We start from the raw sequence: 20,194 nt of genomic DNA, 5'->3' as shown, positions 1-20,194 counted from the left end.
GACTTTTAGGCATTTTTTGTTTTCCCGCCTCTCCAACTCAAATGTTTTTTTCTTAGTTTTATGCCTGAGAAAAAGCTAAAACCTAATTTTAAGAATGTCTTAAAAGAAGTATTTTATCAAAAATATTTTTACGAAAATATACTAACATATAAAAATATAAAAACATAAAAGAATATAACCCTACACAACTATAAGAACGTCATTGGTATGCAAAACATGTTACATATTTCGCAACAAGCTCCTGGGAATTCATACCCGTATATTCAAATTCGCATGGGGTGTAAACCAGTTCAAAAATTTAGATTAAAAAAAATAAACAAATTACGTATTAAATATGTGAATGAAATATGAAAAAACTTACTAGAAACTTTATGACACGGAAATATGTAATGAGATGAGGGTTTTTTTTTACTCGACATGATGCAAATTATTTCAAAGAAAATATTTTAAAAAAAGGTAACAATTCTATAAAAAATTACAAAATATGAATGACATAATATCAAATAATACTGCGACAATTATTTGTTATTTATAAATAAGAAACTTTTTTACTTTACAGCCAAAATCCTTGTCGATAGTGGCACTCGATAAGAGTAGCCATTTCAGTTCCTGACATTATCGTTTTGTGATAAATTTCGCTGAATATATAGTTATGTTGACTGATATCAATGCAGAAGCGAACACACTGTATGCGCCTATCACCTTCATGTTATGAATTTACCCATGTCCTACACATATACGACTATTTCGCTGACATAATTGCTCAAGTTACTATGTTTTATGATGTACGCCTTCTCCTATATATGCATTAAATTTTAATTTTTCATGTTTCTAATCTTCATTTAAAATTGCATGTAAAATACGAAGATGAATCGAATTTTTGATTTATTGGAAGTTACGGATTTTTTTTTTAATATGGTACTGCTTTTTTGAAGACTAAATTAAAGCTCTAAGATAACATATAATCCTTATCATAAATCTTACTTGCATTTTGCAAATTTTCATGACCTACGAATACTAAACAGGATAAACGATAAGCAGCTTTTCGAATAAATATCCAACTAACAATTCTCTGTGGAAAATGGTAATTACAATTATTCTTGGAATTAAGTTAAATAGAATCGTTTAGACGCAAATGAATTATTTCACGTGAAATATATATTCTAATTTTAAGAAATAAGATTTCGTCTTTTTTAGCATAAGATTTGTAAAATATATATTATACCGTTCTTTTTATTTTCAAAATTAATATTCAAAATTTATTTAACAAACACATTTTATTTTGATCAATAATCGTCAGGAGACAACACATTCAAATATTATGAGATTTACCGGAGATACGCCGACGTCCCCTCATGTTTCCCCGACTCATCTTTGCAGGAGAAAAACACAAGATTGCACGACGACGTCTGGTCAGCAAGATGGCTGAGGGCAGTGTTTTGACAGCTGATGTCCCCGTCGATGGATATTCGTATTTCTGTCACTCCGTATGACCGGTATTTATTTCCAGTATAATAAATACAATGAAGCACATTCCTTGTTGGACAAATACGAAGTTATATCTCGGCATAGTGATCCCGAAGTTTGGAAATCAGGAACTCGCAGTGTTAATTTTTACATGAAATGATAAATTGAAGTATCAGTCTTCTTATGATTAATTAGTTGCTTTGACCAGCGATCTGGCGGTTCGCAAAAATACAAGATTTAATAATAATTTAGTAGGCAAAATTTTACAAAAGTGAATAAATAAAAGTAATTTTTCTCGGGAGGAGAAAATAATCGGCGATTCCCGATTTGGCGTGATTATTATAAAAATTTAAAGCCTATTATTGACAAAAAAGTTAATTTGTACGCGGCCAATAAAATGCCGCGTTACACTGTCAAGAAAACAATAATAACGTTTTTACTGGGACTCACCGTCTACTCTTCAATTTATTTTTATGTTAAAAAGAATTAAAAAACCGCTGCCAAGTTGTATAATTTTTTTTATAATTTTGGTGCTCATTTCATGAACACTTTACTTCCTCATGGAGATAAAAATAATAGAAATATATGAATAACTTTTTATAAATATGGTAAAAGTGATTGAATTTTGGGTCAATCAATTTATTTTTAAATACCCTACAAGATAATTACAATAATTTAATAGTTAAACAAAAATTTTCAAACAAAAAAGTCGAGAAAATGTCATTTTTCACAATTTTTGGTTTTTAAAATACCAATAATTTCGAAATTTATTATCGAATTAGGTTCAAAAATAGGTCAATCGAAGCGTTTTTTGAAGCTCTACAAGTCGGTAACGATAATTTTAAGATTACTTCTACATTTTTCAACAAAATTTTCAAAAAAGTCTTATTTTCCAAAATTTTGAATTTTTAAAAGTTTAATATCTCCGGTTAATATGGACGAAAAATGTTCAATTAGGGCTCAAAAGATGCGTCTAAAAAAACTCTACAAAATTATGGAAAAACATTTATAGGTGTCCTAACATTTTTTTAAAGTTATGGGCAAAAAACGTTTTTTTGCAAAATTAAAAATCCAAAAAAAATTTAGTTAAACTTTATTAATATATTAGAAAGTACTCTCATTTTATGTCCGCAGGTGAGATCTACAATTTAAAAAAAAATTCAACCCTAAAGCTCTTCATGATTTCGAGATATTTATGAAAATGTGATGTTTACACACACACACACACACACACATACGGAATGACATTTTTTAAAAATGTCATTTTTGAACTCCTGAGGTCAAATAACATAAAGATATGTCAAAAAATCGAACTCAAAAAATTTCGGTATTACAATACTTCCTCTATGAGGAAGTAAAATTTATTTGTTTACTACAACACCAAATTGAGAATGAATTTAAATAATGGCCGTGTACTCGGGTTCGTTTCCGTTGTCGTTATTGTGAGTCCCAGGCTTACTACAATTTTTCAGTTTTCACTTATCCGCAGTAGATAATTATCTTCGGTCGATAAAGGAGAACGCCTTGTTGTCTATAGTCACTAGCAATTCACTTAAGATCTTTAATTCAAAATGGCGGTCACCAGTATTTTGTCAAGACCAAAACGGTAAAATTACCTTTGTATAATGTTTTTGGAATATTTTCGTATTTATTTAAAATGTTCATGAAAGTTTTTTTTTGATCAGAAAGATTAAAATGCAATCGAGTGGAGATGAATTATTGAGGGCGATGCACATCTTGTTTTCTCAAATAATGGGAAACAAGGAGATTGCAATTCTTATCTAAAACATAAGATCGAAGAAAAATTTTAAAGTTTACGTAATCGAAGGAAGCGTCTTCCGTCAATCACGACCAACACCAAGTAAAAAAATCAGAAGTAAAATAGAAGAAAACTAGCTAGAAAAACTGGAAAGTATTTAAATCACAACAATAGAGCTCAAAAGTGCGATAAGTGATCAGAGTCAACGGGTGATAGCAGCTGACGAATTATGAAATAAGGACTGTCGATTTCCAGCTTTGTGATAGATAAGATAACTCCACCTGCCATCCCTCAGGCAGCATCCAAATGGAAGAGTCGCGTCGCGTCGCCCCGACCTCCCACACTGGTTTTTAATTCAGAAGAAAGGCAGCTGATACTCTACTATATCACACTATATTTTAAAAAAGATTTTTGAATGGAACCATATTGATTTGTTACATAAATTACTTTTCATATTTTCATAAAAATTCTTCATTGCGATTTGAAAACATTAAATAAAACAATTAATTTCTTAAAAAGAATATGTAAATGTAGAAAATGTTTTATTTCTAGAACAAAAGTTTCTTCAGTGAAACCTGTTGCGATTGTAAAAAAAAACTTTAGACACTGACTGTATAAGTAAATTAATAATTTTCTCCCGATGCAATTTTTCATCGTTCATAATTCCTGTCGTTCTCCCTTAGGTCTTGCTTATCGACAAAAATTTATCTGGCACACTCGCTATGAAATTTTTTTCATGCATCAGAAGTAATCGCTGGTCCTTAAGTGTCTCCGCCTGAGGTAAGACCCGCACTGATGTACATACTCGTTCCATAGCAAGATGCAAGTAATTATCGACATCTGCTAAAGGACATTGAACCGATGTAAAGGATATCGCTCTTTCAAAAATCCTAAGGCATGCAGAGAACTAATCCATGATCGGGAATTCCGATAGTATGAAAGGCATCTGATAACTGCAGAAAAAAAATATAATTGATCCCTGATGATGTAACGTTGATTTATCTCTTTAGTAACAAAAAAATCATTCACTATTTTCTAAATTTTATTTTTATAAAAAATGTTTCCGTACTAACTAAAAAAATTATAATACCAAAATTAAATTCTTAAAGATTTATTTAATGTTGCATAATAATTAATAATTTACACCAACTTAGATTTAAAATAATTTAAAGTCAATTGACTATAAAAATTTTAAAAATCCATGTAATGTTGCAGGATTAATGCATCCTTATAAGTAAAGAATTATTAAAATACAATAAATTTATAAATTCCATGTGATTCGATATTCCTAAAATAATAATATCGAAAGCACTGATTTCAAACTGACATAAATCGCTTTATGAAGTATTCAATATCATAAAGAGAATTTCAATGTAGCATATTTTAATATAAAAGAAACATTTTTTTAAAAATAAAATTAGTATTTTCCTGAAAGGAAATATTTCTTTTAATATCAAGGATAACATCAAAGAAATTTGTTTGAATTAAAACTTGCTTTTTCTACATACACACGTTTTATAAATAAAAAGCTCTGCATCAAAAGTTATAAGGACGCAATACAAAATCCTTTCTTTCATTTATAAATGAACAACATATGCATTTATAAACAAAGAGTGTTTTTCATTTGTGCATAAAAAATTTCTCCCAATCTCAAAAGATCCTTTCATGTGGAAAATTACAAAAAATTGTGCTGCTATTACTAAACAAGTATAGCAATACTTAATTTGATGGCATAATTTTCAATTTATATAAATATTTTTTAATTGCATGTTTATATAAATAATGTTAAACAATCTGAAATCTGATTTTCGAAATTCAAAATGGCGGATCCAATATGGCGGACATTTTTTTCAAAATTGATCAAATTCGCTTGAAATTTGTTACTCGGGGGTTTTCGGGGTCGCTGATTACGAATCTGAAATCTGATTTTCGAAATTCAAAATGGCGGATCCAATATGGCGGACATTTTTTTGAAATTGATCAAATTCGCTTGAAACTTGTTACTCGGGGGTTTTTGGGGTCGCTGATTACGAATATAACATCAGATTTTGAAAAAACAAAATGTAGGATCCAATATGTCGGACATTTTTTTCAAAATTTCAATTTGAAATATGAGGAATCAAAAAATGGAACGAGATCAATTGCAAAATTAAAATTGCAAAATGTATTGCATTTGAAGAATGTATTCTAAGAAAACTTTTGAATATACTTTAAGTACAACTCTAAAATTTAAACATGTGCAAATCAGTAATTGAAAAAAACGCCCTTCTAAGAAAGTTAAATCAGTAAATTAAAAAGAATGTCCTCGCCATGTGTTCAAGGCAGTAAGAGAGCACTATATAGTGTCAATTATTGGTGGCCTCTGGTCATCGTCAGTGGAATCAACGGTATCGGTAGTATCGTCATTGACCAACCTGTCATTATTGGTAATAACGGCTCAAGTCAGTTGAGCCTAGGGACATGGTGAGTTCGTGGGAACAACTCGTTCGCGCACGCAACGATCACGAAACTCTTAAATGATTCGCGCAGATGTCACTTTTGCCATTTTCAATGTCAGAATTCCAAAGTATTACTCTTGAAATGCATTCTTGTTAGCCTCAGGCTGACACTTTTATCTGAAGCTTCATGCAAAAAATATAACTACTAAATGCGCACTTTTGCCAATATTTCCTTTGACTGTCAAACAATGAAATATTTTAAATAAAAAAAAAGTGTCTTTTGGGAATTCAGAGTCGAAAATATATCTCAGATTTAAATTTTAGAATACTTCTAAAATATCTACCTGTCATGTGTGTTTGAATGAAAGAAACAACGAAACTTGATATAAGCAATCTTTTGACAATCCTCGATGTAGAACATTTTATTGAGATTAAATAATACACAAACAATAAAACAAATTTTAAAAATAATCTCTCAAATCATGTAATTGAATTTAATATTATATGAAATTTTTGAAAATGCAAAGAAAATAAATAAAATAATTGTATAAGCATAAAGAAGGAGGTATAAGCTCGTATGTAGAAGACTTTCTACAAAAATAAGAATTTCAAAGAGTTGTAAATTTATTTAGCATACGATACATATGCATATTTTTACGATATGACGCACTTGGCTTGAAAAAAGAGCATAAATGCTAATGATGTTTCTCGTGAACAGTGTTTTGCAATTTTTCCCTTTGTTTTTTTTATAGTATGAGTGGCTTTTCCGTTTTAAAAATTAAGACCAATTCACTTTTAACGATTTTATTGATTTTATAATAAAGTAGTTTTAAAAAATGGGATACTATTTTTTAAATTTTCTTGTAGGAAAATAATATTCTTTACTTTCTGCATACTTATGAAGGTAATTGAAAATTGGTTGGCAATATTTTTCTTCGGTATTCAATAAAATTTAAAGAAATTATCAAAGATAAAAAAAGAAAATCTTAAGGGTTTCTTTTCTAAAAAATGATAAACTTAAATTTACTAGTTTGATGAGATCTAATCATACGCCACAGTTTATATTAAAAAAAATGTTTTATGAATAATGTTTATGTTTTTATTAAATTCAATGGAAATAATGTTTCGAATTCAAGTGTCAATTATTGATTAAAATAATAATTCGTGCAATTTTTTTTTCGCCGTATGAGCTCGCGCGTTGTAAAAGAATTTACGGCGAAACTTCATCTTTATAATTCTTCGTAGCTGGTAATAAACGCGAATGCGCATTGAAGAGAAGCAACGACAAACAATAAAGGGACGTGGGAGGAAAGAGTGAGGCAGAAAGTAGCGCCACTGGAATTTACCAATGTCGTAAAAAAGATGCAATAAAAACAACTATAAAGAGCAGCAATTCTAGACAAGATTGTTTGCGACGCGTGTAATTCACTTATGCAGGATAGTAAACTAAAGTCCTCGGTTTTGACTTTTTCCAAGCTATAGATAGTCCGAGATTCCAACGAATTACAAAATGGCTTAACCAAACGATTCTCTCCTCTCAAAATCCCTTGTTTTTCCAACCAATTAAATACAACTGTAATTAAATTTACAGCTGTAAATGCTAAAGCAAATTACAAGTTGTCCCAAATCTATTCAAGTGATTGAAACGCTCTTAAAAGTGCGGCTTTAAACCAAGCAAAGGGAATAAAATTTGAATACAATATAGAACTGTTTGTTGAAATGACCAATAAGATGTAAAATAAATGAATTAATTGAGCCTTGGAGAAATTTTAATTTTTTAAATAATAACAAACACTGATTTCAAGTCTATATTAAATGACAATAGGAATTTTCGAGAAAGAACTATAATTTCAACCCAGGCATTGTAAACAAAAATTGCCACAATAATCTAAATGCGATTTTGTTACTTTGTTCAATTTCCATGTAGATTCGAAATCAAAATGCATCGATTCCAACCCCTCTTTACTAAAGAATTCTAAAGCCGTATTCCTATTTTATAGCAAAACTGTTCCAACTTGAAAAAATACTGCATGGATTTGAAGAGTGACTTTGATTACAAAGCTCATAAAACTACTTGAAAATAAATGCTATATCTCAACAAATGCAAAGAAATTCCTTAACTGTTGGACAAACAAATTTGTTACATTAATTTAATGTCTACTCCAAATTTCTTATATCTTTTCGTTTTAGAAGTCAATATCTGCATCCTTATCAATAATTTATTTTAGATCGAATACATTTTAATACATCTTGTGACAAAATTTTTTACCAACACTTTAAATAAATACAAAAATATCCTAAAGATCCCTGAGATCTAATTTACTTATTTCCTCTCTAAAAAAATTTTTAAAATACGCTATTTTTGATTAGATTCAGTTGAAAAAATATTTGCAGAACTTTGGAAGCTCATAAATATTTATACTCGAATTTAATATTTTCAAATAAATGTTTCGCAGTCATAAATTTTCTCTTTTTATCTAAACTTAATGTACCGCTAACATGAAAATTGATTATTGACTAAATATAAAATACAGACATACGTTTACAATTGATAAACATATGAAAACACCACGTAATCTTGTATCCACTCTGTGCCACGTCGCATAAGGTTTTAAGCGAATACTACAGATTGAATTGTGCCTTCTTGTCAATTTTTCGAAAATTACTTAAATAAATTGGAAATCAAAAAAGTAAGTACATATTAACGTTAAGTATATATCGATTATAATAATTAAATTATTATTTTATTTCATCAACACACTATTAACACACATCACAACACATACCATTATACAAGTGTTTTTCTTAAACTAACATCATATTCGTAATCAGCGCCCCTAAAAACTCCCGAGTAACAATTTTTAAGCCAATCCGAATGATTTTTATTTTTTTGATCACCATATTGGATCCGCCATCTTGAATTTTCAAAAACATGACATCAGATTCATAATAAGCGACCCTGACAACCCCCGACTAATCAGTTTTAAACCGATTTGAGCATTTTAAAAAAAAGTCGTCCGCCATATTTGATCCGCCATTTTGAATTTTGAAAAACTGACATCGGACCATAGATCAGCGAACCCAAAAACGTCCGAGTAAAAAGTTTCAGGCGGTTCTGAGCATATTCTATTTTTGGTACTTAAACCCCTTTTAACTCCTCTAAAACCCAATTTTAACACTATATCCTAAGAACAAAGCATATGCTTCACTCAAAATATTTATGATATTAATATTAATCCATATGTCGCATTTTAGAATATGTTTGACTGCAAAATTTGCGGTCAGAAAAATGGATTAAAAAACAGGTGTTTTTAGCATCACTCTTTCTTTTCGAAAAATTTTTGAAAACTCTTTTAAAAGAATGTGTAATGTCAAACTGTTTTTATTATTTTAAGAAATAATAAGGATTTTTAAAAACTCTGCTTGTGTAATTGATAAGTATCAATATTTATATACTATTTTTGTGTTTTTCAGTTAAAGCTGTAATATCGGAATTAATTACCAACGTTTATTAGTAAATTTTTCATTTGAGAAACTATTATAAATAATCAATCATGTTAAGAACTACAATCATTTTCTTACTAATTTCACTACAACATAGTAAAAGTTGTACATTAACTGAAACTGAAGTAACAGAAATAAAACAGTCTTTCAGTAAAGCTGAAGAGTATATGCAAAAGGAAGCATTGAATGAAGATGCAGCAATTGTTATAGGACCAGGAAGAGTAGGAAAAAGTACATTAATTAATTACTTAATAGGCAATAAATTAAGGGGCGTAAGATTCTCGCAATTTGGTGAATTTAAAATAATTAAGGCAGACAATGAATCCAGGGGACCGGAGATTGGTGCTGGACCAACTTCAAAAACTACAATTCCCATAAAATGGAAATCAGCTAAATTGCCTGGTTTGAGCATCTTTGATTGTCCAGGATTTCAAGATAATAGAGGGACAGTACAAGACATTACTAATTCTATTTATATCTATCAGTTGGTAAAGAAAGTTAAAACTTTAAAATTTATATTAGTTTTTAACTTTGCCGACGTAGAACGTGACAATACTGCATCACTTTCAAGATTTTTACTTGATTTGGAAAAATTTTTTGGAAATAAGTTTACTGACTTTTTTCCAAGCATGTCAATAATTTTTTCAAAAACACCGTACAGATCGTTTCAAAACAGAGTTAACATTAAAATGATAAAATACAAATTAAAACAAAAATTATTCTCAACCAATGTAAAATTGTCCAGTGATGCAAAAAAATTCGTAGATTATATAATAAATAATAATAATAGTATTGCATTATTCTGGAAAGCAAAAAATGACAAAAATTTTAGTTCTGACACGGATTTTCAGATGTTTTCGGCTATTACCAACTCGAGCAGTATAGAGAGAATATTTCTTGATAGTATTCGTCCAAGTATTTCAGATAGTTCTTTGATTTGTCTGCAAAGTTCCAAGGACAAATTTGTTTCAATAAATGAAATTTGGGAAATAGAGGAATCTTTATTGCTTATATTTACAGAAAAGTTGTCAACCTGGTCTTATGATGCGTATTATTCAAATAAAAATACAATGATGGTTCACATTCGAAACCACTTTACTGAAATTAAAGTTTTACTGGATGATTCTATTATAAATGGAAGTGATATATACAAAAATATTGAAATTATAAAAAAAATTGATAAACAACTAGAAGAAAAGATTAATGATAGTAATTTGCTAAAAAAAGTTGAAATGTATAACTTTATTTCTTATTTATTACAGTTGGAAGAAAGTAAAATATTGCATCAATCTGTTGAAGCTACAATGCTGACTTTACAAGCTTTACTTAATGCAAAGATTTCTAGAAATCCATGGTTAATAGGCAATGTAACAGAAGACGAACAGGTGAATAATAATGGAGAAGAACAAGAAACTGGGTTCATTTTCAATTTATGGAATAAGGTCAAAAAAGAAATTCTTTCAAGTATGCTCTTTTGATCCAATAATGTAACACACAATGAAGAAATTGTCAATTAATGAAGTATCGCTTTTGTTAGAGAATATCATTATTGTCTCTATGATACTGAGATCAGTTCGATTGCAAAGTATTTTATAAATTTAACTCTAATTTTTATGTTCTCTAATAATTAGTCAGAAATGGGGTGCTGTCGAGTTAAATTGTTAGATCAAGAAAATCAATACAAATAAACAATCATTGATTAGACTTTGCAATTCATTGATTTCGTTGGTGCAACATCTGCGTTCTCAGATGAAGGCCAAGGGCATATGAAGGTTTTCAAAAAATTGTTATTTTTCTTTTCATATACTTTTAAATTGTAAATTTTTAATAACCGGTGATATTTTATTTTTCCTTATATGCTAGGCTGTTTATATCCTATTGAAAATTACCACATGGGATCCTACCTAAGATTCTACGTAGGTTCTTATACAAAAACCCATATTTCTTATCCCTTATTGAACACTTTTTTGGCAATATTAACTAAAGTTAGGATTACATTTTAAGATAAATTAAAATTTTAAAAAACTTACTTGATGGGGTTTTTTTGTAATAAATTAATATTTAGTTGTTTTTCTTTTCCTTTCTGTTTTTAGTGCTTTTGGAGATGCATCTTTTAACCTCTTATTTGCTTGAAACTCGTTACCCATGGACATCCTATTGGATGTCCTTCTTCGAAGTACATATATATAGTTTTGTCTTATTTCAAAAAAATTTAATTAAATTTATTCTGAAATGTGAGGAATACACTCGAAGTAAAGTCGCTCACGCGAGGTCGGGGTAAAGCCGCTCACTTAGTTTTAAATTTAAAATTTAGAATAAAATAATTTCACGTATTATATTTTAACAATAACAAAATTTATGACTTTTTAAAATCAAAATTGTAACTACATTTCACTTTCTCTTAATAAAATATAACATTATTTAAATCCATAGTTGTAATTCATGAAACCTATATTCATTATTTATTAAACCAATTTGTTGTTTATAGAACTTATAGTTCATCAATAATAAATCATTCTCAAGACGGGGAATAAGAAAATTCGGGAACTGTATTAGAAAAAGCTATAACTGATTCAATAGTTTTTTTCATTATTTTCTCATATGAAGTAGTTTTTCTTATTGAAGTTTCTAAATTAGCGGCGAACTTTTTTTTTAACGTATGGAACCTGAAACGGAACCCTGGGGAACTCCTGATTTTATTTATTTTTAAAAAATATTCCCTTCTCTGGAAGGACGCCTATGAAGACCAGAAAGGAGTTGTGTACGCAGCCGGATTAGAAATGTAAGTAAAATTCATTTTTTACGATTTTTCACGAACAAAAACTTTAATCGCCTTTTTCTCGAAACCATGTTTTTTCAACTGGGTGATACTCTCATTTAGAAACTATTGTATTTATTAACACAAAGCAAACGGCATTTTACACTTAAAATATCTCTCCATGGTGTGAACTACAACCAAAAAAATTCATTGTTATTTAAAAAAGTTATAAACAATTAAAAGTGAAAAAAATGTAAAAAAATTAAAAAGTCTGACATTTTGTTTTCTTTGGTGAAAATGTTTTATTTCAGTTCAGACTATAGACAATATGATACAATATGATTCGTTTTCTATTAATCCTGTCACCCACCAACAAAAAGGACATTTTTCAGCAGCCGCCATTAAGAGAAAAAACAATGTTTTTACTTAGTACTTTTTAATACCTTTCAACTGTAAAAACTTTAATTTAAAAATATTTTTTACATTACGAATAAAATATGCTTGAAAAAAAACGTTTTTTGAAGGAACCTGACCATAAAAAAAAATTTACAGAACATTTGAAGCTTATAAATTTTTATACTTGAATTTAATATTTTCAAATAAATGTTTTACTGTCATAAAAATTTTCTTTTTATCTAAACTTTATGTACCGCTGGCATGAAATTTGATTATTTCTTAAATATAAAATACAGAGATACTTTTACAATTGATAAACATATGAAAACGCCACGTAATCTTGTATCTACTCTGTGCCACGTCGCATAAGGTTTTAAGCGAATACTACAGATTGAATTGTGCCTTCTTGTCAATTTTTCAAAAATTACTTCAATAAATTGGAAATTAAAAAAGTAAGTACATATTAACGTTAAATATATATCGATTATAATAATTAAATTATTATTTTATTTCATCAACACACTATTAACACACATCACAACACATAACATTATAAAAGTGTTTTTCTTAAACTAACATCATATTCGTTATCAGCGCCCCTAAAATCCCCCGAGTAACAATTTTTAAGCCAATCCGAATGATTTTTTTTTGTCACCATACTGGATCCGCCATCTTGAATTTTAAAAAACATGACATCAGATTCATAATCAGCGACCCCGACAACCCCCGACTAATAAGTTTTAAACGGATTTGAGCATTTTAAAAGAAAGTCGTCCGCCATATTGGATCCGCCATTTTGAATTTTGAAACAATGACATCGGACCATAGATCAGCGATCCCAAAAATCTCCGAGTAAAAAGTTTCAGGCGATTCTGGGCATATTCTATTTTTGGTACTTAAACCCCTTTTAATAACTCCTCTAAAACCCAATTTTAACACTATATCCTAAGAACAAAGAATATGCTTCACTCAAAATATTTATGATATTAATATTAATTCATATGTCGCATTTTAGAATATGTTTGATTGCAAAATTTGCGGTCAGAAAAATGGATTAAAAAACAGGTGTTTTTAGCATAACTCTTTCTTTTCGAAAAATTTTTGAAAACTCTTTTAAAAGAATGTGTAATGTAAAACTGTTTTTAGTATTTTAAGAAATAATAAGGATTTTTAAAAACTCTGCTTGTGTAATTGATAAGTATCAATATTTATATACTATTTTTGTATTTTTCAGTTAAAGCTGTAATATCAGAAATAATCACCAACGTTATTAGTAAATTTTTTATTTGATAAACTATTATAAATAATCAATCATGTTAAGAACTACAATCATCTTTTTACTAATTTCACTACAACATAGTAAAAGTTGTACATTAACTGAAACTGAAGTAACAGAAATAAAACAATCTTTCAGTAAAGCTGAAGAGTATATGCAAAAGGAAGCATTGAATGAAGATGCAGCAATTGTTATAGGACCAGGAAGAGTAGGAAAAAGTACATTAATTAATTACTTAATAGGCAATAAATTAAGGGGCGTAAGATTCTCGCAATTTGGTGAATTTAAAATAATTAAGGCAGAAAATGAATCCAGGGGACCGGAGATTGGTGCTGGACCAACTTCAAAAACTACAATTCCCATAAAATGGAACTCAACTAAATTGCGTGGTTTGAGCATCTTTGATTGTCCAGGATTTCAAGATAATAGAGGGACAGTACAAGACATTACTAATTCTATTTATATCTATCAGTTGGTAAAGAAAGTTAAAACTTTAAAATTTATATTAGTTTTTAACTTTGCCGACGTAGAACGTGACAATACTGCATCACTCTCAAGATTTTTACTTGATTTGGAAAAATTTTTTGGAAATAAGTTTACTGACTTTTTTCCAAGCATGTCAATAATTTTTTCAAAAACACCGTACAGATCGTTTGACAACAGAGTTAACATTAAAATGATAAAATACAAATTAAAACAAAAATTATTCTCAAGCAATGTAAAATTGTCCAGTGATGCAAAAAAATTCGTAGATTATATAATAAATAATAATAATAGTATTGCATTATTCAGGAAAGCAAAAAATGACAAAATTTTTAGTTCTGACACGGATTTTCAGATGTTTTCGGCTATTACCAACACGAGCAGTATAGAGAGAAGATTTCTTGATAGTATTCGTCCAAGTATTTCAGATAATTCTTTGATTTGTCTGCACAGTTCCAAGAACAAATTAGTTTCATTAACCGAAATTTTTGAATTAGAGGCTTCTTTATTGTTTATATTTACTAAAAGGTTGTCTATCTGGTCTAATGATACCATTAAAGGAAATAAAAATACATTAGTAAACATTCTATACAACTTAACTAAAATTGAATTTTTACTGAATGATTCTATTATAAATGGAAGTGATATATACAAAAATATTGAAACTATCAAAAAAATTGATATACAATTAGAAGAAAAGATTAATGAAAGTAATTTGTTAAAGAAGGTTGAAATGTATAACTTTATTTATTATTTATTACAGTTGAAAGAAAGTAAAATATTGTACCAATCTATTGAAGATACAATGTTGACTTTACAAGCTTTACTTAAAGCAGCTATTTCTAATATTCAATTGTCAATAAGAATGTTAGCAAAAGATGAACTGGTGAATAATAATAGAGAAAAAGAAGAAACTAGGTGGTATGACGATTTACTTAATGCGGTCAATAAAATTTGGGGCCTCTGATTACTAGTTCAAATTAATTAAAATTAAGTGGAATATTTCCGGCATATTGGATCCAACATTTTGAATTTATAGAAATGGACTTTAGGTTCGTAATCAGTATAACCTCGCAAACATTTCAGTATCAAGTTTCAAGAGAATTTGATTAATTTCTAAGCATTTTTGAAAAATTGTCAGCCATATTCGATACGACATTTTAGATTTAAAAAATCTAACCACTGTTTTGCTAACTACTATTTTAGTTTTTGAATCTTCAAGACCACAAATTCGGATTCAATGTTCAAAAAATAATAATTTAATAATGTATGCATGATGTACGTCTATAGACTATAAATAATATAAACAATTTATTTTCAAAAACACTAAACTTTTGGTGAGGGTTAGCAACACTGGTGGTGATTAAATTGTAAGTTGGAATTTTGTATGTTGTATTTCTATCGGTGTTATTGTCTACTTGTGTCACTTTGAAGAATATATTAGTTTGTAATCTTTAAGAATATATTTTTTTCTTAAATAATAAAAAATAAACATTGACTAAAAATCATAAAAGTGTTTAAATTTTCTTTCTCTAACTCTCTTAGTGAAAAAATAAAATTTGAAATTCCTTATTTAATTAACATGGATTTATTAAAATTATGTTTGAAAATGACAACATTCGAATAGAATAAATATTTTTATTAATTCAAATATGACAAGTAATTTTATTTTACGGAACAAAAATAAGAGAACTAGGCACTCACGTCATATATAGAAAGTTTTTCTTTCAAGCTTTTCCAACGTTCATCGGATGTCTATATAAAGTTTACTAGCCGCAGGGCTGATCCCTTTTTTTCTATTTTTTTTTTTGTCGAAGGCTTGTGTCGTCCTGGAAGCTTAAATTGAAGAAAGAGAGGAGAATCGAGGTAAAGAAGAATAAAATAGGGACACGCAGTAGACTGAGCGCGAAACAATTTTACGCTGTTTCAAACGACAGAAGCATATATTCTTCACAGAAGGAAAAATATTGCTCGACAGATCTCTGGAATCCAGTTTGCAATTGAGTTCATTCTTTCTGAAGCTAACGTAGGAATAAAAGGATCATTCAAGGCCACTTCTCACAAATTGGAGATTTTTCACTTTCAAGTTTTTAAATTCTTCAAATTTAATATTGTTCTTTCATCATTTATCCGGAATTGAAAGTAAATCTCAACAAATATAAAGTTCAATAAAAATTAAACCCTACTATTAAACTACTAATAAAACATTTCGATTATAATAACTGTAATTTCTAAAATAATACGCGCCCTTTAGGGAATAAAAGTAATTATTTTACTAATAAATCTCTTTTTCAGTAAAATCGTAACCTTTCACAAATGTTTCAAATATTGGGTGCTAAAACACTGTTTTCCGTTAGAGGGTAGAAAATCATATTTTCGGTCTTGGGTTAAATCTTTAATCCTCGTGAAGGATTAACGATAGATAATATAGACAGAAGGATAATTATTTTCAAAGTCATTACAAGTTAAAACATTGAAAATAATTGAACTGTTTGACAATACTTTTTTTGATGAAATCAACACGGAGCCTCTTACTATATAAAGCTTTTCAACTGCTGAAGAAGTGATTAAAATTAGGTACGAGTGATAAATAATGAAAATTAATAGAATCTTAGTTCCGATTCGTGGAGATCGAAGAGTATAATGCAAAGACTTTGAAGAAGTGAAGACTGATCAATAACCAATTTGAAACTTGCTGATGAGCTCGATATTGCTCCGGCATTTGAGAATAGCGATGTCCAAGCGTCACTTTAAGCATACAAAGCGTTTTAATTAAAAGGGCGCGTTTCCTTTTCAAGTCGTGTTGGTTCAGAGTGGAAGTGCCACTACAAACGTGTTCGAATGCAATCCTGCAAGTAAAGTGGAGGTGGGAGAAGGACGTTTTCAATAAGCATTGATCTCAATAAAGTGGATAGACTACAATCCAGATGGTCGACCTAGTATCGCAGATCCATCTCAGGGTACAGTGATCCTACCAAAGCAAGCTCCTGGCCTGTTTTAGCACCTTCACTCTTATCTTACACTATACCTCACTTGCCAATAATGTTATTGCTCGACCTCTTTCAGCAAGGTTTTTTGAAAGCTTTACTCTTTTTTCTAATATCGTTTTCCACGGGTGACTACGAGTGACCGATAAAATACTTTGTGATAAGAATTAATGAGTTTCTTTTATTGTATCCCATTTCTTATTATAGTATGAATCACATTTCTTACTGCAAAACATTAAATATATATATATACACACAGACGAAGTACTTGAAAGGTTCACGACGAATTTTAGACTGACGATACTGGAAAAAAACTGCTTCAAGACTGCTACAAGACTGATTTGTTCCGCAAAACACTGTGGTTTATGTATCCACAAAAATTCCATTTTTAGAGCAACACCCCATTATTTTAAGAAGATGGTTAAATTTCGTAGAAAAATAAATCGAAGATTCGCAGGCAAGTCTTCAGGTTCAGAGCATTGTATCATGATATAAGAATGGTTGACTCCTCGATTGATTGTAGGAACATGGTAACAAAGCGACACGTATAAGAGTTACATTGATTTTAAGTACAAAGTTTAATGCTTTTGATAATATAAAAATTTCCTTTATTTTAAACATTTCAGTGAAGGAAAATTATTCGTCACGAAATATTTTAATGATGAATGTACACTAAATTTAGCAAAGTGCCGTTGAAACTTTCAATTGGAAACTTTTGTTTTGAAAGTTTCAAATCTTGAAATTTATGATTGATAAAATTTTTCATAAAATTTATAAAATTTGTAAGATTAGTATTTTGGTGAAGTCAAGTCTGAATTATGTTTAGAAGTTAGTTTTTTTTTAATATTATTTAATTATTACAAAAGACTTCATGCAATTATCTTCATAAATAACAAAATTCTTCACAAAAATTCAATCATTTTTAAGAATTTTAATAAAATTCTTTACAAAATTCAATTATTTTCATAAATTACAATATTCATCCCAAGAATTCAATTATTTTCAAAAGTAATAAAATTCTTCGAAGAAATTTAATTATTTTTATAAATAGAAAAATTTTTCGCCCAAGAATAAATTATTTTGATAAATATCAAAATTCTTCTCAAGAATTCAATTATTGTCAAAAATTGTAATTAAATTCTTGTCAAAATTTCAATTCTTTAATAACAAAATTTAATAAAATACCTACTTTGTACGAATTCATTTATTTTTATAAATAGCAAAATTTTTCGTCAAAAATTTAAATAAAATTCATTGCAACATTACAATTATTTTTAAAAGTTTTTCGCAATTCAATTTTGTTTAAAGATTTATTATTTTCATAAAATTTATCAACAGATTTAATTATAGAAAAAACTTGTTGATAAAATTCTATGAAAAAATTCAATTATTTTCATAAATAATAAAATTTCATTTACGAATTCAATTATTTTCATCGCAGAATTTCAAATATTTTTAATACAATTTTAAATAAATTCCTTGAAAAATGCTGTTATTATTAAAAATTTTATTAAAACTTAAGAAAAAATTCAATTTTAAGAAATTATTTAATTATTCAATAAAACAATAAAATTCGTTGCAATAATTCAATTATTTTCATAAATAACATTTAATTCATCGCAGAAAATCAATTATTTTCAAAAATTTTTAAGTAATTTTGCAAAAGAATTTAATATTATCTTGATAACCAAAAAAATTATTCTCCCCATAAAATCAATTTTTTTTAACGACTTTTAATGAAATTCTTTTCCAAAATTCAATTATTTTGATAAAAATCAAAATTCTTTTCAAGAATTCAATTATGGTCAAAAATTGTAATTAAATTCTTGTCAAAATTTCAATACTTTAAACAAAATTTAATAAAATACTTTTCACGAATTCATTTATTTTTATAATTAGCAAAATGTTTCGCCAAAAATTCAATTATTTTCAAAAATTTAAATAAAATTCTTTGCAACATTTCAATTATTTTTAAAAGTTTTTCGCAATTCAATGTTTTTAAATATTTACTATTATCATAAAATTTATCAACAGATTTAATTATAGAAAAAACTTGTTGATAAAATTCTATGAAAAGATTCAATTATTTTCATAAATAATAAAATTTCATTTACCAATTCAATTATTTTCATCGCAGAATTTCAAATATTTTTCATACAAAATTTTGAAATTACAAAATTCCTTGAAAAATGCAATTATTATTAAAAATTTTATTAAAACTTGAGCAAAGAATTCAATTTTAAGAAACATTCAATTATTCAATAAAACAATAAAATTCATTGCAATAATTCAAATATTTTCATAAATAATTTTTAATTCGTCGCAGAAAATCAATTATTTTCAAAAATTTTTAAATAATTTTGCAAAAAAATTCAATTAGCTTGATAAACAACAAAATCGCATAAATTCTTCCCTTAAAATCAATTGTTTTAAGGAATTTTAATAAAATTCTTCTCCAAAATCCAATTATTTTGATAAATATCAATATTCATCACAAGAATTCAATTCTTTAGAAAAGTAATAAAACACTTTGCAGAAATTAAATTATTTTAAAATTTTTTCAAAAATTCTCGTCAAGAATTAAATTATCTTTATAAACAGACAGGAAAATTCTTCTCAAGAATTAAATTATTGTCAAATATTTTTTTAAAAATTCTTCTTAAGAAGTCAATCATTTTCAAAAATTTTAATAAAATTCTTCTCATGAATTCAATTGTTTTCATAAATTATTATTTAAATTCTTCTCAGGAATTCAAACATTTTTAAAAAATTTAATAAAATTCTTCAAAAAGTTTTCAATTATTTTCAAAAATTGTTATAAAGTTCTTTAATATAATAAATTTCATTAAAATTTTAATTAAATTCCTTAAAAGAAATTAAATATTTTCAAAAGTTGTTAATAAAATTCTTCATAAAAATTAAATTTTAAGAAACATTCAATATTATTTATTTTTGTATTTAAATAATTGATTTCTCGTAGAATTAAATTATTGTTTTTCGTACTTTTAACTAACAATTCTGCAGAATTAATTTTTTTTTTGAAAAAGTTTAATTTAATAATAATTGACGTTATTGATTTAAAGTAGAATTTTAGAATTAAAAATTCTAGAAAATGTCAATTGAATT

The 20,194-nt window shown here is 27.7% G+C and overlaps 2 protein-coding genes across 2 annotated transcripts; both read left to right on the top strand.

Annotated features, from left to right (window-relative positions):
• The first annotated feature begins 8,202 nt into the window (after positions 1-8,202).
• Positions 8,203-11,418, top strand: LOC122510514. The gene is made up of 2 exons (XM_043625223.1): positions 8,203-8,354; positions 9,139-11,418. Exon 2 carries the CDS (start codon positions 9,219-9,221, stop codon positions 10,644-10,646), a length of 1,428 nt encoding a protein of 475 aa, XP_043481158.1. The 5' UTR covers positions 8,203-8,354; positions 9,139-9,218; the 3' UTR covers positions 10,647-11,418.
• Positions 11,419-12,630: 1,212 nt separating this feature from the next.
• LOC122510515 lies at positions 12,631-15,536 on the top strand. Its single transcript, XM_043625224.1, has 2 exons — positions 12,631-12,774; positions 13,557-15,536. The coding sequence occupies exon 2, from the start codon at positions 13,636-13,638 to the stop codon at positions 15,046-15,048; it is 1,413 nt and encodes a 470-aa protein (XP_043481159.1). The 5' UTR covers positions 12,631-12,774; positions 13,557-13,635; the 3' UTR covers positions 15,049-15,536.
• The last annotated feature ends 4,658 nt before the right edge of the window (positions 15,537-20,194 follow it).

Source organism: Leptopilina heterotoma, unplaced genomic scaffold, assembly GCF_015476425.1.
Source record: "Leptopilina heterotoma isolate Lh14 unplaced genomic scaffold, ASM1547642v1 Lhet_7, whole genome shotgun sequence".
NCBI lineage: Eukaryota > Metazoa > Arthropoda > Insecta > Hymenoptera > Figitidae > Leptopilina > Leptopilina heterotoma.
This window is presented reverse-complemented; position numbering and strand designations above follow the sequence as displayed.

Coding starts and splice junctions, on each gene's coding strand:
- LOC122510514 (XM_043625223.1), top strand. CDS start 9,219: ATGTTAAGAACTACAATCATTTTCTTACTAATTTCACTACAACATAGT.
- LOC122510515 (XM_043625224.1), top strand. CDS start 13,636: ATGTTAAGAACTACAATCATCTTTTTACTAATTTCACTACAACATAGT.